Genomic DNA, 18,001 nt, shown 5'->3' with positions numbered 1-18,001 from the left:
AGGTACATACAATGAAGGGGGTACGATGTATGCACCTTCCAAAGCATCCCAGCAGCTCACTGTAGATGACGAACTAATAAACTACAAATAATAAATATAAATAACAAATAAAGTAATTAATTTAGTAACTGATTAATTTTACTTATGTTTATTTTTATTTTATGTATATTGGTGCTTTGCCTGCATGTGTGTCTGTGTGAGGGTGTCGAACCCCCTGGAACTGGAGTTTACAGACTGGTGTGAGCTGCCGTGTGGGTGCTGGGAATTGAACCCGTGTCCTCTAGAGCAGCCAGTCTCTCACAGTGAGCCATCTCTCCAGCCCTGCGCATTTCTTTTCTTTTGGATTTTCGAGACAGGGTTTCTCCGTAGCTTTTGGTTCCTGTCCTGGAACTAGCTCTGTAGACCAGGCTGGCCTCGAACTCACAGAGATCCGCCTGCCTCTGCCTGGGATTAAAGGTGTGCGCCACCACCGCCCGGCTGCATTTCTTTTGCAATGTTCACCGTGGTCAGTTCTGTTACAGATATGAAAATGTTATCTGTGTGAAACTGACATTAGAGGTCATCCGAACACAGGACGATTGCCATGTTTGCTACTGAACGTTGACTACTCCGTAACTGTGAAAACTCCATCAACCAGCCAGAGCTGTGTAGGAGCACACAAAGAGCCCCCTAACATGTTCTTCAAACACATGGATCAGCTACCTCAGTTTACCCTAGATTATGAACCACATTTGGTCTTCTGCCCCTTCACAATAATGTACAATTTCATGAGTAAATTCCAGTTATCTTTTCAAGATAAAAGACCATATATGCCATAAAATACATATTTCATTTTCTTACCTGGGGACCGAAACAAGGCCTTGCACTTGATAGATAAGTAGGCAAGTGCTCTATTGCTGAGCTATACCCCTAGCCTAGTGTTGAACAACTTCATATATGTAAATTTGTGTTACCGTGGTGTGTGGTGCTCTAGACCCCATTGTTCTTCTAAGTCTGGTAGTATTTATTACACAATTCTTTACAACATCGTTTTTAGGAAGTCATTAGAACAGTATTGATTATACTTTATGACTCTTTCCTGTCTCTATCAGGAATGTCCCTTTAACCATTTCTACACTTGATACTAGCTATTCTTTAAGATCCTTCTACAGGGCCTAGAGGTGGCTCAGCAGTTTAGAGCACTTGTTGCTCTTGCAGAGGACACAGATTTGGTTCCTAGCACCCACATAGTGGCTCACAACCATCCATCACTCCATTTCCAGAGCATCTGACACTATCTTCTAACTTCTGCACACACATGGCAAACAGGTGGTGAACATCCATACACATGTGCAGGTACATTTAAATTTAAAAAGTCCTTCTCTAATGTTCCCTTTTGGAAACTTATTACTCTCAGAAATCTCTCCCAACTGTACATCCTATGCTGTGCCCTCTTCTGCCTTGCAATGTGTTAACAAGCAGCTGTGCTGGCTTCTCAGGACAAAGACTCACCTTGTTGGCGCTTGTCACAGCCTCTTCTAAAAACTGCACCTTGCTCTGAAGGGCATCTATCTGACCCCTCTTGGCTGTGATTTGCTTCTGCATGCCCATTGCCACCTTCATAGCTGCGGGAAAGATGGAAGCTGTACACTTTGTACTGTAAGTTATGACAAGACGACAGGTGAGATTCTCTGAGGTCAATTAGACATCATGAGACAAAGTCTCTAGGGTAATACAATCATTGCAGTTAGTGCCCGGAGAGTCTGAACTAGTGAAATCTATGCAGTGAAGAGTTGTGGTTTCTTTGCTACTGGAGTTAATTTCATTGACTACTATTAGTAACACATTTTCATTGGTAATACTCACACTGAACACATTTATATACAAATAGGAAATACACATAAAAAACAGTTATACATGTTTGACTAAGATGATTTTTTTTCAGAAGCTGTTGTCAGGCTGCTCATTCGTTCCCGGCTGCCCAGACCCAAAATAATCAAACAGAAACCATATTATTTGCAATACTGTTTGACCAATAGCTTAAGCATATTTGTAGCTAGCTCTTACATTTTAAACTAACCCACTTCTATTATTTTATATTTTACCATGAGGCTTGTGATTTACTGGCAAGGTTCCGATGCGTCTGTCTCCTGTGGTGGCTACATGGCATCCCCCTGACTCTGCCTTCTTTCCACCTCTATCTGCTTGGAATTTCCTCCTTGCTCTACTCTGCTAAGCTGCTGGATGAAACAGCTTTATTCATTAACCAATGAAAGTAACATATATGCAGAAGGACTTCCCACACCAGAAACCATGTTTAAATATCATTGAAGACATCTACTATTAACAAACTCTCAACAGATTCCCGAGATATCACAGCCCATTCCATTTCATTCTCAGTCTTCATGATAAAAATGCCACAGAAGCACAGAAATGATTATAGGCGTGTCAGTTTACTCTTACATGATACACGCATGGTCAGCTCACTCTTACATGATATAGGCGTGTCAGTTTACTCTTACATGGCACGTGTGTGGTCAGTATGGCCAGCAAGTGGAAAGGTAACAAGTGTGATAATAACCTCTTATCTAGTAGTTCTATTACCAAATCTCATCTCGATTTTATCAGAGAAGAATCAAGAACTGACAATGAGCCACTGGCCTACAATTAATGTAAACCAGGAGGCTGAGTGAAAGCTACTAGGGGCTTACATTTCTACCCTTAAACAAGGGGAGACGGTGAGGCTCGTTAGAAGTTACGGGAATAGCTCTGGCTTCAGACATGTCAGGGACCGAAGCACATGGCAATTTCCCTTACTCAGTAGAAGTCCTGCCTCCTAACGCCTGTCGCTAATGCCTCTGTGTGTTTCTCTCATTCCCTGGTGCCGTGAGGAGGTGGGAGACAGTACATCCAGACTTGTGTTCTAACAAATCTAGGCGATGGAATTCAAAGCAGAGGGGAGTGGAGCAGAGCATACCATGGCCATCGGAGCCCTCCATGGTCTTCAGGGTATTCCTTGTTTGCTCCAGCTCAGACTGCGCAGACTTCAATTGCATCTTTAGTTTGTTTGTAGTGGTTTCCATTTCTTCACTTTTGTTTCGAAAATTCCTTTTCAAAACTTCATAGTCCTCTATATAACATAATAACCAACATTTGTAATTAATAACCATAGCATCTTAGAGGTTGAAAGAAAACTCGCTCTGATCAGCCCTCATTTGTGTGAGACACAGTGCAGGTATCTGCTGTGCTTTGCTTTTAGCCACTCTTCCTCTACCTACCTTCCTTCAGTGCTTCTCCCCAGCTTTGTAACTAGCCCACCTTTGTTGCAGGATATTTGATCACACTGTGAAACCCCAGACCGTGTTAATAACATCAAGCATGGATGTGGGCAGAGCCAGCAACTAGTTGATGGGAATTAGCCTTTGAGAGTACAGGAAGCCATAGAGGAGCCAGGAAGATGGATAGAGACACGTCCAGGAAGGCGTAGGGAGGGATTTAGAGTTTTGTGGTCTTTTTGGTTTGGGACCAGTGGAGAGATGCTCTCTTAGTGGGTCTCTGGCCAAAAAGGAAGCTCATCTGGTTGCTTCTTGGTCTCTCTGAGCTAGCATGTTATTATCCCAATATCTGACTATAGCAGTCTAGTATTTGTGTTTTAATAAATATAGCTTGCCTGAAGATCAGAATGCAAAGTTAGCCACATTAGTCAGCCATAGAGGCCAGGCAGTGGTGGCGCACACCTTTAATCCCAGCAGCCACACTGTCAGCCATAGAGGCCAGGAGGTAGTGGTGCATGCCTTTAATCCCAGCACTAGAGAGGATATAAGATGGGAGGAGACAGCTCTCAGCTCAGTCTGAATGACTCATGGAGGCAGGGTCATCCATTTAGGTATAAGGTAGAGACGTAAGAGCCAGTGACTGGCTGCTTTGCTTTTCTGATCTTCAGCTTGAACCCCAATCTCTGTCTCTGGGTTTTTATTATTCTTGCTATGTTTGACTCCCAATTTAATTGGTAAATACAATGATAGAATCTTAGTTAAAGACTACATGAACTCCTCATGGAGATTTCTCGCAGGGACCCTGGAGAGAAGGTACACGCTTAGGAACTGTGGAAAGGAAACCCGAGCTTGCTGCTGATATTGCTGCTGCGGATAACCCGAGAGGTCAACAGACTTGGTGAGACACCTGTGGAATTCTTAAGGAGAGAGATAAGTAATATTAAAAAAAAAACTTTCCCATGTTAAGAATGGGAAATCCCAATTGCAGGGAATCAGACTCTGTATAATGCCAAAATGAATGGCTTGGAAGTTGAAAAAATAAATGAAGGGATAATTGACCTAGCTGGGATTGACAAAATGTTGTTGTAATTACCATCAGTTTGATAACTCATATGTTATCCTTAAGAAAAAGGTTTGATAATATGAAATTTGACTGATAAGATACAAGCCTTAGAAAGATTTATTACTGATAAGGCCTTAGGAAGACCTGCTAATGAAAATTAAAAAACATACTCAGACATAGACAGAGTAATACCAATGCATGATGAAACCAAAGAGGGTCTCAAGGTTATTAGGAAACCAACCTTAGTTTACCCAGTTAATATGCAAGAATGACCATCAGATAATGGGCACCCCTGAGGTTATGCAGAAGTTAAATGGAATCCTGTAGAGAGATTAGATTTGAGAAGATTTAAGGAAGCAATCATTTCATATGGTGTGCATTTACCCTATTTAAAGCAGATGTTAAATTCAAGGGCAACTCAGAATAGAACTATCCCCCAAGACTGGAAAGCTTTAGCTATAGTGGTGTGGAAACTGGACCTCAGTTACAATGACGAACATGGTGACAGAGGAAACTAGAGTTATAGAGCGGTAAAACAGGGCTAGAGCCATTAATATTTCCCACAGTCAGCTTCTAGGTGAAGGCCAATATGCTGAGTTGCAAAAAAAAGTTTGGATTTGACGATCACACCTTGGCTGTATGTTGTTTAGCAGCCCTGGATGCTTAAGACAAGATAGATGAATCAGGAAAGAGGTCTGAGTCACTTACTAAAATTATGCAAGGCCCAAAAGAAGCCTTCACTGATTTTTTGCAAAGACTGATTTCAGTTGTAAACAGAATAGTATCAGATACAGAAGTCAGGTGAACATTAATTGAATCTAATGCAGGATTACCACCAACAGATGAATGGATTAGAAATACAGCTGACTTTGAATCTCACACTGTTTTGATAGGAGAAGTAATTTCTAGAAATTTTAAGAAAAATCAAATGTCAGATGTTTTCATTGTGGTAAACAAGGTCGTTTGAAAGGGGATTGTAGGCAAGGCATTCCTAGAAGCTTTTTTTTTCCTAGAAATAATCCAAACAGAATGCAGAAAGTGTGGCACAGGCCAGCACTGGACTATTGAATGCAGAGCAACAAAAGACAGGCAAGGTCACCCTTTACCATTAGAAAACATCTTAGCAGACCTCTGGCAGGCCCCAATATTAAATCTGGTTCAATAATTCCCTGTCAGCACTGGGGAAACTCTATTTATACACATCACCTTATTATCATTTACTCAAGTGATCTGACTCAAAGGATGCAAGATTCCCATTTCCATAAAAGCAAAACTACAAACAACATGATTTGTCTGAACACCTCAGGAGGCCTGGGGTCTGGGTAATGGGGACTGAGTAAAGATACATCAGGACACAGCAGTCTTCATGGAGAACTGTGAGACGTACACATGACTGCAACAGCAAGGCTGTCTGCATTTGTTGTGTGTGGTCAGACACTCTCCTTCCTTAGCTGTGTGGTGCCCGAGCTGGACTTCACAGCGAGCACTAGAGCGAGAACTGAAGAGCGTACCTGAGAGACTGTTTAGTTCAGTCCTGCTGGTCTTCACCTCATTCAGGAGTTGATCTCTCTCTTGTCTGATGTCCTTCACTGCTCGGAGTCGCTCAGAGCCTGCGTTCACCAGCTTCACCTTTTCCAGTTCGAGGTCACTCACTCTGGCTTCAAGTTCCCGGATCTTTGTATCTTTTTTATCTTTTAAAATCTGTTTATGACATATATATGGAAAGGAGTAAAAGAATATGTACATGTACAGGAGAAAAAACAAAAAACAAAACAACAAAATCCCTAGCATCCTTTCAATTCTATCTACCTTTAGTTTCTTCAGTACTTCTAAGGACACTTCTATAGTTTTCTTGTGGTAAAATACCCATGAGAAGCACTGTGTGGTATATGTGGGGGTGGTACTTTGGCTCCTAGCTTCCAGGACACATCATGACAGGAAGGCATGGTAGCTAGAACACCTCAGTCCACAGTGGCAGAAACATGCAGTGTGGCTCCCTCACATCGTAGCAGACGACAGAGCAGAGAGCTAAGGCAGGAACCTTCAAGACCCACCTCCAGCCACCAATTCTGCTACCTCCAGCCACCCAAACATCACTACCAACTAGGGCACAAGCACTCCAACCATGAGCCTGCGGAAGACTTTCCAAATTCAAACCCTAATAGTTGGCAAAAGGAAAAAGCAGAAGAACAAAGCAGTAAAGACCTTCAAATACATGAGCCTGTGGGGACATTTTACATTCACTCAGAGTATAACAACATTAAATCTGGACTTTAACATAAAACCCCAATGTAAGTGGTAGAGAGAGAGAAGAAAGGAATGCGTCACCATTCTTTTAGACTCAGATGCCCATTCCCAGGGTCACTTGCCAGGACCTGCAATTATTCTCTATTCATTCATGCTACAGTGGGTACTTTTTCATATACTGTGGACACATAAGAGAACCAGGACTAAGTGAGCCTGGATGTGAGGTCCCTATCTTAGACTTCTCTTGCCTTACTCAAGTTCCAAGCCTGGATACCACCCACGTAATAGCTTTGTCCTCAAGTCCTCCTTAAGGAAGAGAGAGACAGGGACACATCAAGAAAAAGACTAACAACAGAAAGGGAAGAGATGTGAGGGAGGGGGATGGACATGAAGGAGGGGTGGATGTGAGGGAGGGGAGGATGTGAGGGAGGGGTGGATGTGAGGAAGGGGATGCGAGGGAGGGTTGGATGTGAGGAAGGGGTGGATGTGAGGGAGGGGTGGATATGGGGGGTGGATGAGAGGGAGGGGTGGATATGAGGGAGGAGTGGATGAGAGGGAGGGGTGGATGTGAGGGAGAGGTGGATGTGAGGGAGGGGAGGATGCGAGGGAGGGGTGGATGTGAGGGAGGGGTGGATGTGAGGGAGGGGTGGATGTGAGGGAGGGGTGGATGTGAGGGAGGGGTGGATGAGAGGGAGGGGATGCGAGGGAGGGGTGGATGTGAGGTGGGGTGGATGAGAGGGAGGGGTGGATATGAGGGAGGGGTGGATATGGGGGGTGGATGAGAAGGAGGGGTGGATATGAGGGAGGGGTGGATGTGAGGGAGGGGATGCGAGGGAGGGGTGGATGTGAGGTAGGGGTGGATGAGAGGGAGGGGTGGATATGAGGGAGGGGTGGATATGGGGGGTGGATGAGAAGGAGGGGTGGATATGAGGGAGGGGTGGATGAGAGGGAGGGGAGGATGCGAGGGAGGGCTGGATGCGAGGGAGGGGTGGATGTGAGGGAGGGCTGGATGCGAGGGAGGGGTGGATGTGAGGGAGGGGTAGATGTGAGGGAGGGGATGCGAGGGAGGGGTGGATGTGAGGGAGGGGATGCGAGGGAGGGGTGGATGTGAGGTAGGGGTGGATGAGAGGGAGGGGTGGATATGAGGGAGGGGTGGATATGGGGGGTGGATGAGAGGGAGGGGTGGATATGAGGGAGGGGTGGATGAGAGGGAGGGGAGGACGCGAGGGAGGGCTAGATGCGAGGGAGGGGTGGATGCGAGGGAGGGCTGGATGCGAGGGAGGGGTGGATGTGAGGGAGGGGTGGATGTGAGGGAGGGGTGGATGAGAGGGAGGAGTGGATGTGAGGGAGGGGTGGATGAGAGGGAGGGGTGGATATGAGGGAGGGGTGGATGTGAGGGAGGTGCTGCTACTTGAGGTGAGTCGGTGTATAGAGAAGTATTTACATAGCAGGCCTGTTCCTGTCTGTCAGTTCTGTTCACAGTCTGGTCCTTGGCTGGGATTTAGGAATTCAGGAAAGCTTTGGTGGTTTGGAAGAAAATAGCCCCCAAAGGAGTAGGCACTTTTAGGAGGTGTGGCTTTGTTGGAGGAAGTGTTTTACTGTGGAGGCAGGCTTTGAGTTCTCTTTTGCTCAAGTTACTCTCAGTGTGGTACACACTTTACTTCCTGTTGCCTGCGGATCAAGATGTAGAACTCTTAGTTCCTTCTCCAGCACCATGTCTACTTGTGCACCATCATGCTTGCTGCCATGATGATAATGGACTAAGCCTCTGAAACTGTAAGCCACCACCTCAATTAAATGTTTTCTTTTATAAGAGTTGCTGTGATCATGGTGTCTCTGTACAGCAATAGAAACCCTAAGACAGAAGTTGATACCAGGGACTGGGGTATTACTGTGATAAGAAGACCATGCTTTTGTTTGAAGGAATATGGACCTTGGTACAGTGGAACAGAAAATCATTTGGACGGTTTAAATGCTGCTTAATGGGCCATCCTAGTAGGAACATGGAAGACAGTTATGCCGAGGGTGATTTGAGCTGTGGGGGCCTGGATCAAGAGGTTTCAGAGGAGAAGAATTTTGGTATATTGTCTAGAAATCATTCTTGTGATATTTGGGTGAAGAATGTGGCTGCTTTTTGCCCTTGTCCAAAGAGTCTGCTTGAGGCTAAAGTGAAGAGATTTGGATTAATTCTGTTGTCAGAGAAAATCTCAAAACAGTCTAGTATTGACTCTGTTATTAGAGTTAACTTTAATGAAAAGGAGTGAGCTGAGCAAGGAAAAATACAAAATGTACACTCTGAGGGAAAAAAAGCTCCAGGAGGTAGAATGGAGTTAAGTCCTGTGTTCAAGGAGATAAACAGATTAGGAAATGGAATAAAGGGAGTGGTGACCTCAGGGTAAGATCCCACCCACCTAAGCTTCCAATTTGTGAAAAGGAATTAAAGAAAAGTGAAGGAAACCATCAAAAACAGAAAGTTGGTGAAGATGTAATTGAATGAGGGGGCCATGTTCCAGTCCTAGAAAGCAACAGAGCTTGGCAAGCTTTGGCCATGTTGTTTTGACTTTAGAATCAAGGATAGAATCTTCCTCCATGACTAAGGAAAGCCACTGAAGTCAGGCATGTACCAGGGGTGTCCCTGAATGGAGACCCAGAGAGATCAAGATCATTATGTAAAGTTGAAGCCTGGATTGCCTTAGAGAGCCCAAGATGTTGGAGATGCCAGGGTTATGGAATGTCTGCCAAGGAAAGCTGCTAACAAGGAGTGTAACCAGTGTAAAAGAAGTGTATTGTAGTCAACAAAGCTGAAGGGAGTTGGCGATGTGAAGAATATGTAGAGATGCAGTTTGGAGTTTGCCCATCTGGTTTTCAGTCTTGCTAATCCAGGATTTCCTTACTGTGCTCCCTTCTCTATGTTTTGGAATGGTAGTGTATATCCTGTCCATTAAACATTGGAAGAACTAATACCAACACTCCTCAAAGTATTCCACACAATAGAAGCAGAAGGAACATTGCCAAACTCATTTTATGTTACCCTGATGCCCAAACCACACAAAGGTGTAACAAAGAGAACTACAGACCAATCTCTCTCATGAACATTGATGTAAAAATACTCAATAAAATGCTGGCAAACCGAATCCAAGAACACATCATCTACCATAACCAAGTAGGCTTCATCCCAGAGATGCAGAAAAGGGTCAACATACAGAAATCTATCAATGTAATCTACCATATAAATAAACTGAAAGAAAAAAACCCACATGATCATCTCATTAGATGCTAAAAAAAAAGCCTTCAACAAAATCCAACACCCTTCATGATAAAGGTCTTGGAGTGGTTAGTGATACAAGGAATATATCTAAACACAACAAAAGCAACTTACAGCAAGCCTAGATCCAACATCAAATTAAATGGAGAGAAACTCAAAGCCATTCCATTAAAATCAGGAACAAGACAAGACTGGCCACTCTCTCCATATCTATTCAACATTGTGCTTGAAGTTCTAGCTAGAGCACAAGAAAAGCATACCAAGGGGATACAAACTGGAAAGAAAGAATTCAAACTATCATTTTTTTTTGCAGATGATATGATAGTATACATAAGTGACTCCAAAAAACTCTACCTGAGAGCTTCTACAACTGATAAACCCATTCAGTAATGTGGCAGGTTAACTAAAAAAAAAAAAATCCTTAGGCCTCCTATATACAACAATAAATGGGCCGAGAAAGAAATCAGAGAAACATCACTCTTTGCAATAGCCACAGATATAAAATATCTTTGGGTAACTCAAACCAAACAAATGAAAGACCTGTATGGCAAGAATTTTTAGTTTCTAAAGAAAGAAATTGAAGAAGACATCAGAAAATGGAAAGATCTCCCATGCTCTTGGATTGGTAGAAGCAACATAATTAAAAGAGAAATCTTACCAAAAACAATCTACAGATTCAATGCAATCCCCATCAAACTCCCAACACAATTCTTCATAGACCTTGAAAGCGCATTACTCAGCTTCACATGGAAAAACAAAAACCCAGAATAAACAATCCTGTATAATAAAGGAACTCCCAGAGGCTTCACCATCCTTGACCTTAAGCACCACTATAGAGCTACAGTAATAAAAATAACTTGGTATTGGCATAAAGACAGACACACGGATCAATGGAATCAAATTGAAGACCATACCATTAATTCGTGCACATGTGGCCACCTGATTTTTGACAAAGAAACCAAAAAGGTATAATGGGAAGAAAAACATCTTTAACATGGTGCTGACATAACTGGATATCAATATGTAGAAGATTGCAAATAGACCCATACCTATCTCCATGCACAAAACTCAAGTCCAAATGGATCAAAGACCTCAACATAAAACCAGCTATATTGAACCTGATAGAAAAGAAAGTGGGTAGCCTTGAATGCACTAACACAGGAGACCATTCCTAAATAGAACCCCAGTAGCACACACACTGAGAGCAACATTCAATAAATGGGACCTCCTGAAACTGAGAAGTTTCTGTAAGGCAAGGAGATGGTAAACAAGACAAAATGGCAGCCTACAGAATGGAAAAAGATCTTCACCAACCCCACATCCCACAGAGGGCTGATCTCCAAAAGATACAAAGAATTCAAGAAACTACAACAAAATATCAAATAATCTTATTTTAAAATGGGGTGGAGAGCTAAACAGAAAAGTCTCAATAGAAGAACTTCAATTGTTCAAAAGACATTTAAGGAATTGCTCAACATCCTTAATCATCAGGGAAATCCAAATCAAAACAACTCTGAGATACCATCTTACATCTCTCAGAAAGGCTAAGAGAAAAATACTGAGGACAGCTTATGCTGGAGAGGATGTGGAGTAAGGGGATCACTCCTGCACTGCTGGTGGGAGTGCAATCTTGTACAGCCATCCTGGAAATCAGTATGGCAGTGTCTCAGAAAATTGAGAAACAATCTACCTCGAGATCCAGCGGTATGACTCTTAGGCATATAACAAAAAGATACTCGATCATACCACAAGGACACTTGCTCAACAATATTCATAGCAGCATTATCCATAATAGCCAGAACCTTGAAACAACCTAGATGCTGTCAACTGAAGAATAGAGAGAGAAAAATGTGCTACATTTACACAATGGGGTATTACTCAGCTGTTAAAAAAAAATGGCATCTTGAAATTTGCAGGCAAATGAGTGGAACTAGGAAAACGCATCCTGAGTGAGGTAACCCAGACTCAGAAAGATAAACGCGGTATGTACTCACTCATAGGTGGATAGAAGATATGAAGCAAAGCAAAGGATAATCAGACTACAATCCACAGCTCCACAGAACTGGGCATACAGAGCAGGGGAGAGGGTGGAAAGGGAGAAGGGAGAAAGGAAGGGAAGTGGGAAAAATATATATAGCTCAATTAAAACAATAAAAAAAAAGCTTAAAAAAAGTCCTGGTACTGAGTCCTCAATAAACTTCTCTGTGGGAAGCATTTGAGTTCTCACAAGTTCCTTCTGGGGGAATCGAGGATGTACTGGGCTAGGAAGTGACTCCTGGAAGCTGGTTTTGTCTGGGCTTCCCCCCCCCCGTTGCCTTTTTTCCTTTGCCAACTGTTTGAATCTGGGGCTCCCTCTTGTGTGTGAATACTTGTTGCCCAACTAGCGGTGCTTTTCTGAGGGTCTCTGAAGCCTCTAGGAGGGGGAGCCTACTTGATGGAAATAGATCACTAGGGAAGCCTTTTAGGCCACACCCAATCCACTCTACTTGCTTGTCTGCATAGTAAGTTCCAGACCAGCCATGGTTACATAGTGAGACTCTCTCAGAAAAGAAAAGAAAAGAAAAGAAAAGAAAAGAAAAGAAAAGAAAAGAAAAGAAAGAAGGAAGGGAAGGGGGAAGGGGAAAGAGAATAAAAGAAAAAAAGAGAAAATACTTAGTGTTATGTAATTCATGCTTGGAATTCCAGCATTTGGCAGAATACTCATTGCAAGTCTGAGGGCAGCTTGAGCCTCCATGAGTTCCATGGAAACTACACCCCCCCCAAAAAAAACCCAAACCCACAAACAAACAACAAGCCATAGAGACATGGGGCAAACACTGCAAAGATAAATAAGGCACACGTTTGCCCATGCAGTGAGGAGACTCGTTATTTCAATCCTCTGGGTGCCAGGCACACAGTTGAGCGGTACAACACAGCGGGCAAAGAAGCTGACATTTACATGGGCCAGGCTAGTTGACGTATATTTTCTTAGCCAAGCCTCACAATAGTCCACTAAAGTTGTACTTTTCTGTTTGCTTGTGGTTTTTTCATAGACACACACCAAGTGTCAGTAAACAGTTCAATGTTATATAGCAATTACGAGTTTGAGGTCAAACTTTGCTCTGTGAAAAATACCTCAAACTGTGAGCTCAGGGAACATTTCAGACAGGGGTCCTTGCTAGTTTCCTTTTGTACCCATGGTCCTCAACCATTTTGGAGCCACACTTTCCTTTTAGAGAGTGAAAGTAGAAATTTTTCTCAAAAACTTACATACAGCAACTCAGATACTTTCTATCTTAGGGGCCCCACAAACATCAAGAGTAATTTCAGTTATTCTCAATATATTATTAGATTATTGCTACTTGGAAAATAGAAAATTCGGCAGCTAGGCTACCCAAATCCCCGCTCAGACCTTAAACTCCTGCAGTTCCAACTTCCGGTCATTGATCTCTTTCTCCAGCTGGGCCTTTTCCACCTGCATCGCACCAGCGGTCCGCCCGTGCTGGCCAACCAGCTGCGTCATGTTCTCAATCTGCTGCCGCAAGATCTCGATGACCTTGTCCTTTTCCGCCATCTGGAGCTTAAGCGCCTCACACTCGGTCTGCACATTTCTCAGGTGGTCCCCCTCATTCTTCAGGTGTTGAAGCTCCTGTAACTTCAAGTCCACCCGTGAGCGGAGCTTGGTGATCTCTGCATTGGTGGCCTCGATGGCTCGTTCCTTCTCCTGGAGGGAAGCTGTCAGGTCGGACACCGTCCTTTCAGAGCTCTCCAGAGTCATCTTCTTGGCCGTCAACTCTTCCACCACCTTGCGCAGCATCTCCTTGGTGGACTCGAGCTGTGCAGTGAGGGAGGACACTTTCTCCAGGCTCTCGTTCTTCCCCTGAATGGCTGCCATCTGCAGGAAAGCAGTTTCATGATGAAGGGGGAGGTAAGTTAACTCAGTGTGAAACCCTGCCCTGGATAGTCCAGAAAGCCTAACTTAAACCATTTTTGCTGTCAGAACATTAGGCACAAAGGACATTTTTCATCACGGACGAGGCCACCTGGCAATGACACAGCTTGCATGCTCACCTGCCGCTCCATCTGGCCCTGACACTCGCTCTTCATGGCCTTGAGCAGGGCCTCCAGCCGCTGCACCTCCATGTTCCTGTCGTCTAGCTCCCGCCGCAGGTGGTCGATGGTGATGCTGTTGCCGGTGTCTCGGTCCCACAGGCGCTTGTTCTGCTCCTTCTCCAGACTCAGCTCCTTCTCCCTCTTGTGTAGGTCTGCCTAAAAGAAGCGAGGAGCGCTCTTTCTCCCGCCACCGTCACAGCCAAAACAAATTCTTCCATTTGCCTTACACGGTCTTGGAGTTATGTGATTTGAGGCGTCTTTGGTTACAGAAAAGAACTGCTTTTCAACAGCTGACTAAAATTGATTATTTCCTAGAAAAATATACTGATATTTTGCTCAAACATTTTAGCTGGTTTAGGAGTGACATCTCACACCTGTAATCTCTGCATGCAGGAGGTGCAGATTTTGTGTTCTGAATGTCATTTTGGTTCAAAATGAACACACCGCAACCTGAATTTAGTAGACGGCAGTTCTAACTGAAAGAGCGTGGCTACTTGACGACCTACTTTATCTAACATGTAACAGCCACGCCTAAAGAAAAAGACACAGGTAGGTATCTTATATAAAATATTTAAAGTACATAGAATGATATCCCATGTGTATGCACAATATTTTGTAAAAATCTGTAATTTTAAACATAAATTGGTTTGTGAAATGTATTCAAAATGTTCCCAGACCCCAAATCTCAGATTATAGAGCATGATCTCACCAACAGCTTTTGGAGTTGGTCATCCAGATTTCCTGACTCCTGACTGAACTGGTCCCGCTCTGTGCGTGCCTCGGTGAGCTCTGAATTGGCAAGGACTAACTGCTTCTCCAGCTCTTCTATCTGGAAGAAAAGCCCCAAATCAGACAAACGCAGCCCAGGTCAGTCAGCGGCATCTGAAAACAAGCCTATGCTAGCAGACGGCGCTGAGAGGCGAAGCTCATAGATCTGAGAGGCGTTTGCACTTTCCCAACCTTAACATCTCCATAGGATTAGTCAAAGTGGAGCACTCTGGGTACAGCACTCTGTGCTTCTGCTTTTCCTCCTCAGAAGGTATCTTCTGGGGAGATACGCTCTGTAATTCAAAGAGTCTCTGGTGGCATAAATAATGTATTGTAGACCCCAAACAAATGAACTTTGCAATACTGAGAAGAGCTGTCTTGCTTTAGAATATCGGTCTCAGCTGGGCATAGTGGAGCAGCACCTTTAATCCCAGCACTGGGAGACAGAGGCAAGTGGATCTGTGAGCTGAGGCCAGTCAGCCTGGTCTACGTAGTTCTAGGACAGCCAAGGCTACACAATGAGACCATGTCTTGAAAAAACACCAAACACCAATAAATAAATAAATAAATATAAAAACATCAGAGTCTAGAGAAGACACTGAATACAAAAGAATGGGTCATGACAGTGCACCTGTGCCATTATGGTGGCAGATTCTATACAATGAGTGAATAGCAATGTTTAACATTAGGGAAATATAATTCAAAACTTTACTCTCTTCAACTATAAAAAGGAACGAGAATCAATTTTAAAGAATATATTTTTTCCTTGGTCAGGACTGCTAACTTGTCTGAATAGAGAAATTCAGCTCACTGCACCAATAACAGCACACGGGACAACACCCTTTCCTTGCACAAGCTCAGCATGCAGCAGGCCCACAGGAGGACCTGGGCTGTTCCAGTACTGCAAATGTTCCTGCGCCCTCAACATGGGCTGAGTGCGGACCTCAGACCATGGAGACTTCGGGCTTTCATCTGAGCTGAGCCACACAATATCAAGACTCAGTTAATAAACTCTTTCATAAGAACATGTTTTTTTTGTTTTTGTTTTTTTAATTTTCGAGACAGGGTTTCTCCGTAGCTTTTTTGGTTCCTGTCCTGGAACTAGCTCTTCTAGACCAGGCTGGCCTCGAACTCACAGAGATCCGCCTGCCTCTGCCTCTCAAGTGCTGGGATTAAAGGCGTGAGCCACCACCACCCGGCCATAAGAACATGTTAATGCTTAGTGTTATGCAATGAAACCCCACCTATAACTATGGTATTTTATTATCCACCTTCTAGGATTCAAAAGATTTCATATTGGCAGAAATGCAACACATTTCTTCGTTTTTCTAAGGTATAGTCAACAGGCTTGAAAAGTTTGGTCAAGATTAAAACTTAGTTTGGATGTGATCAAACCTTCTTAACTGAAAAACATATGACCAAGACAAACATTTTCTTAATAACTTTTTATTTTTACTTGGAAAATTCATTTAAAACTCTTCATTTATTAAACCAATAGATAATCAATAATCACATTATATATATATACACATATACACATATTTAACCATCTTCTTGACAAATAATAAGCATAAATGTGTAGGGCTTCTGTATCTATTCACATGTACACATCAATGACTTAAGAAAGTACTAATACAGAAATATCATACAGTTATGCACTCATCTATAATATAGTATCAGTGCCTACAGGGCTGAGGACATAAATTTAGACATTTACATTGGATATATGTTTAAGTTGGCTTTATGTAATTATGTTATATATTAAAAAGTATTTCATAAGAATTAAGTATATAAAGTTTTAGACTCTGACTAATTATATTTGATAATGTTACAAGGCATTCTCACAAGAATTAAGTACACATGAAATACTAGATTATATTTGATTGTAAATTGCACATTAAAAACTATTTCACAGGAATCAATGGATTACCCAACAGCACTACACCGCCACCCCAGGCTTAAGAAGTACTTTTGGACTGGAGATATAGCTCAGTGGAAGAGTACCTGCTAGACTTGAGCCCTAGTGCTACTACTACTACCACTACTAATGATGAAAGACAAGCAAAAACAATAAGAAAATGAAAACAAAAAATGCTTCATTCTTATGCTCTTTGGAGGCATACACATCAAGAAAACATGAAAATTTAACCTCTGTAATATAAGTAACTTCTGAGAAAATGAATTATCAGTTAATGTAATCTTTTCAGTCCTGTTATTATTGGGAAAGCCTGAGTGGGCACACTGGGGAGTGAAGCAAACAGAGATGGGAACCACAGCGTTTTACTACGCTCACAGCAATTCTGCTGGCCTGGCGGGATCAGCTAGGCTGCACGGGGTTCTGGTCAAGGTCCTGCATCCTGCCTCAATTTTGCTACAGGCGTAATATTTTAAAAGTATTCTGAATTGTCATGAGTGGAGCAAGCACTTCCTACTCCTAGCTTGGCACAAGCCGTCTCCATCCTTGAGCAAGAACTATTGTTTATGTTCTTTAAAAGTAGGTCTGTTTTTACTGCAAAAGAAAAGCAGGCGGCTCTCTCACAGTACCAGACTGGACAATACTATCTGAGACGGAGACTAGGAGAGGAGCGGGGAGGGAAGAGCACAGCGTTTCTGTCTGCCCAGATCACAAGTCCCCCGACCCCGCAGGAAACCTAGTTTTGGAGTTGTCAGTACTGACTCAGCTGCTATAGCTCTGCTTTTACCTTTCACTTTTTAGAGTACAAACATCTGTATGAATCAATCCATCAAAAGTAAAGAAATGGACAGTGAAAGGGAAAACCACTGAAGTAGCAGCTGAGCTGGTACCAACAGCTACAAAAAGAGAACACTGCACGGAAGCCTTTGAAATGTCCAGGAGGCACTGACATCTGACTAGAGTAAAGGTTTTCTCTTTTCCTTTCACACAGCAGCGCTGGTTTCCCTTTCACCATCCATGGACAGACTTTTGGTTTGGATCCAAACAAATCAGTACAAGGGTTTCGTTCTAATTTCACTGATTTTAGGGGTATTGGCCAATCGTATCAAATCATATTGGATCTGCGCTTTATTTATTTACTTATTTTTTTGGTGGTGCTTTTGCTTTGATTCTGTGCTCAAAAAGACACAGGTGTGGCCCAAGGAGGTCGCTGTGCCTCAGCATGAAGCTGCACAGAACTCTGGGAAGCCTTTGCAGGCTCTTCCAGCATAGTGGACAGCTCAGTCAGTGCTACTAAATCTTCACAGCGGACTAGGAAATCCAGCCCCAGCTACTTTCAAAATAGAATAAACTTAGAATCAATATAATGATATATTTTTGTTGTCAAAAAGCGAAAG

General features: G+C 43.1%; 1 protein-coding gene across 2 annotated transcripts in view; it reads right to left on the bottom strand.

Moving 5' to 3' along the window:
- The window catches only part of Ccdc158 (coiled-coil domain containing 158), a 57,265-nt gene that overhangs the window by 25,421 nt on the left and 13,843 nt on the right, over positions 1-18,001 (bottom strand). For both annotated transcript variants that reach the window (XM_075944422.1, XM_075944421.1), the window contains exons 8-13: positions 14,631-14,750; positions 13,880-14,077; positions 13,221-13,703; positions 5,829-6,018; positions 2,957-3,109; positions 1,492-1,604 (exon numbers count right to left, since the gene is read on the bottom strand). In XM_075944422.1, coding sequence (XP_075800537.1) covers positions 1,492-1,604; positions 2,957-3,109; positions 5,829-6,018; positions 13,221-13,703; positions 13,880-14,077; positions 14,631-14,750 — 1,257 coding nt within the window. The remainder of the gene's footprint in view (positions 1-1,491; positions 1,605-2,956; positions 3,110-5,828; positions 6,019-13,220; positions 13,704-13,879; positions 14,078-14,630; positions 14,751-18,001) is intronic.

Source organism: Microtus pennsylvanicus, chromosome 12 (assembly GCF_037038515.1).
Source record: "Microtus pennsylvanicus isolate mMicPen1 chromosome 12, mMicPen1.hap1, whole genome shotgun sequence".
Taxonomy (NCBI): Eukaryota; Metazoa; Chordata; class Mammalia; order Rodentia; family Cricetidae; genus Microtus; species Microtus pennsylvanicus.
The sequence above is the reverse complement of the archived record's forward strand: the minus strand, read 5'-3'. Positions and strand labels throughout refer to the sequence as shown.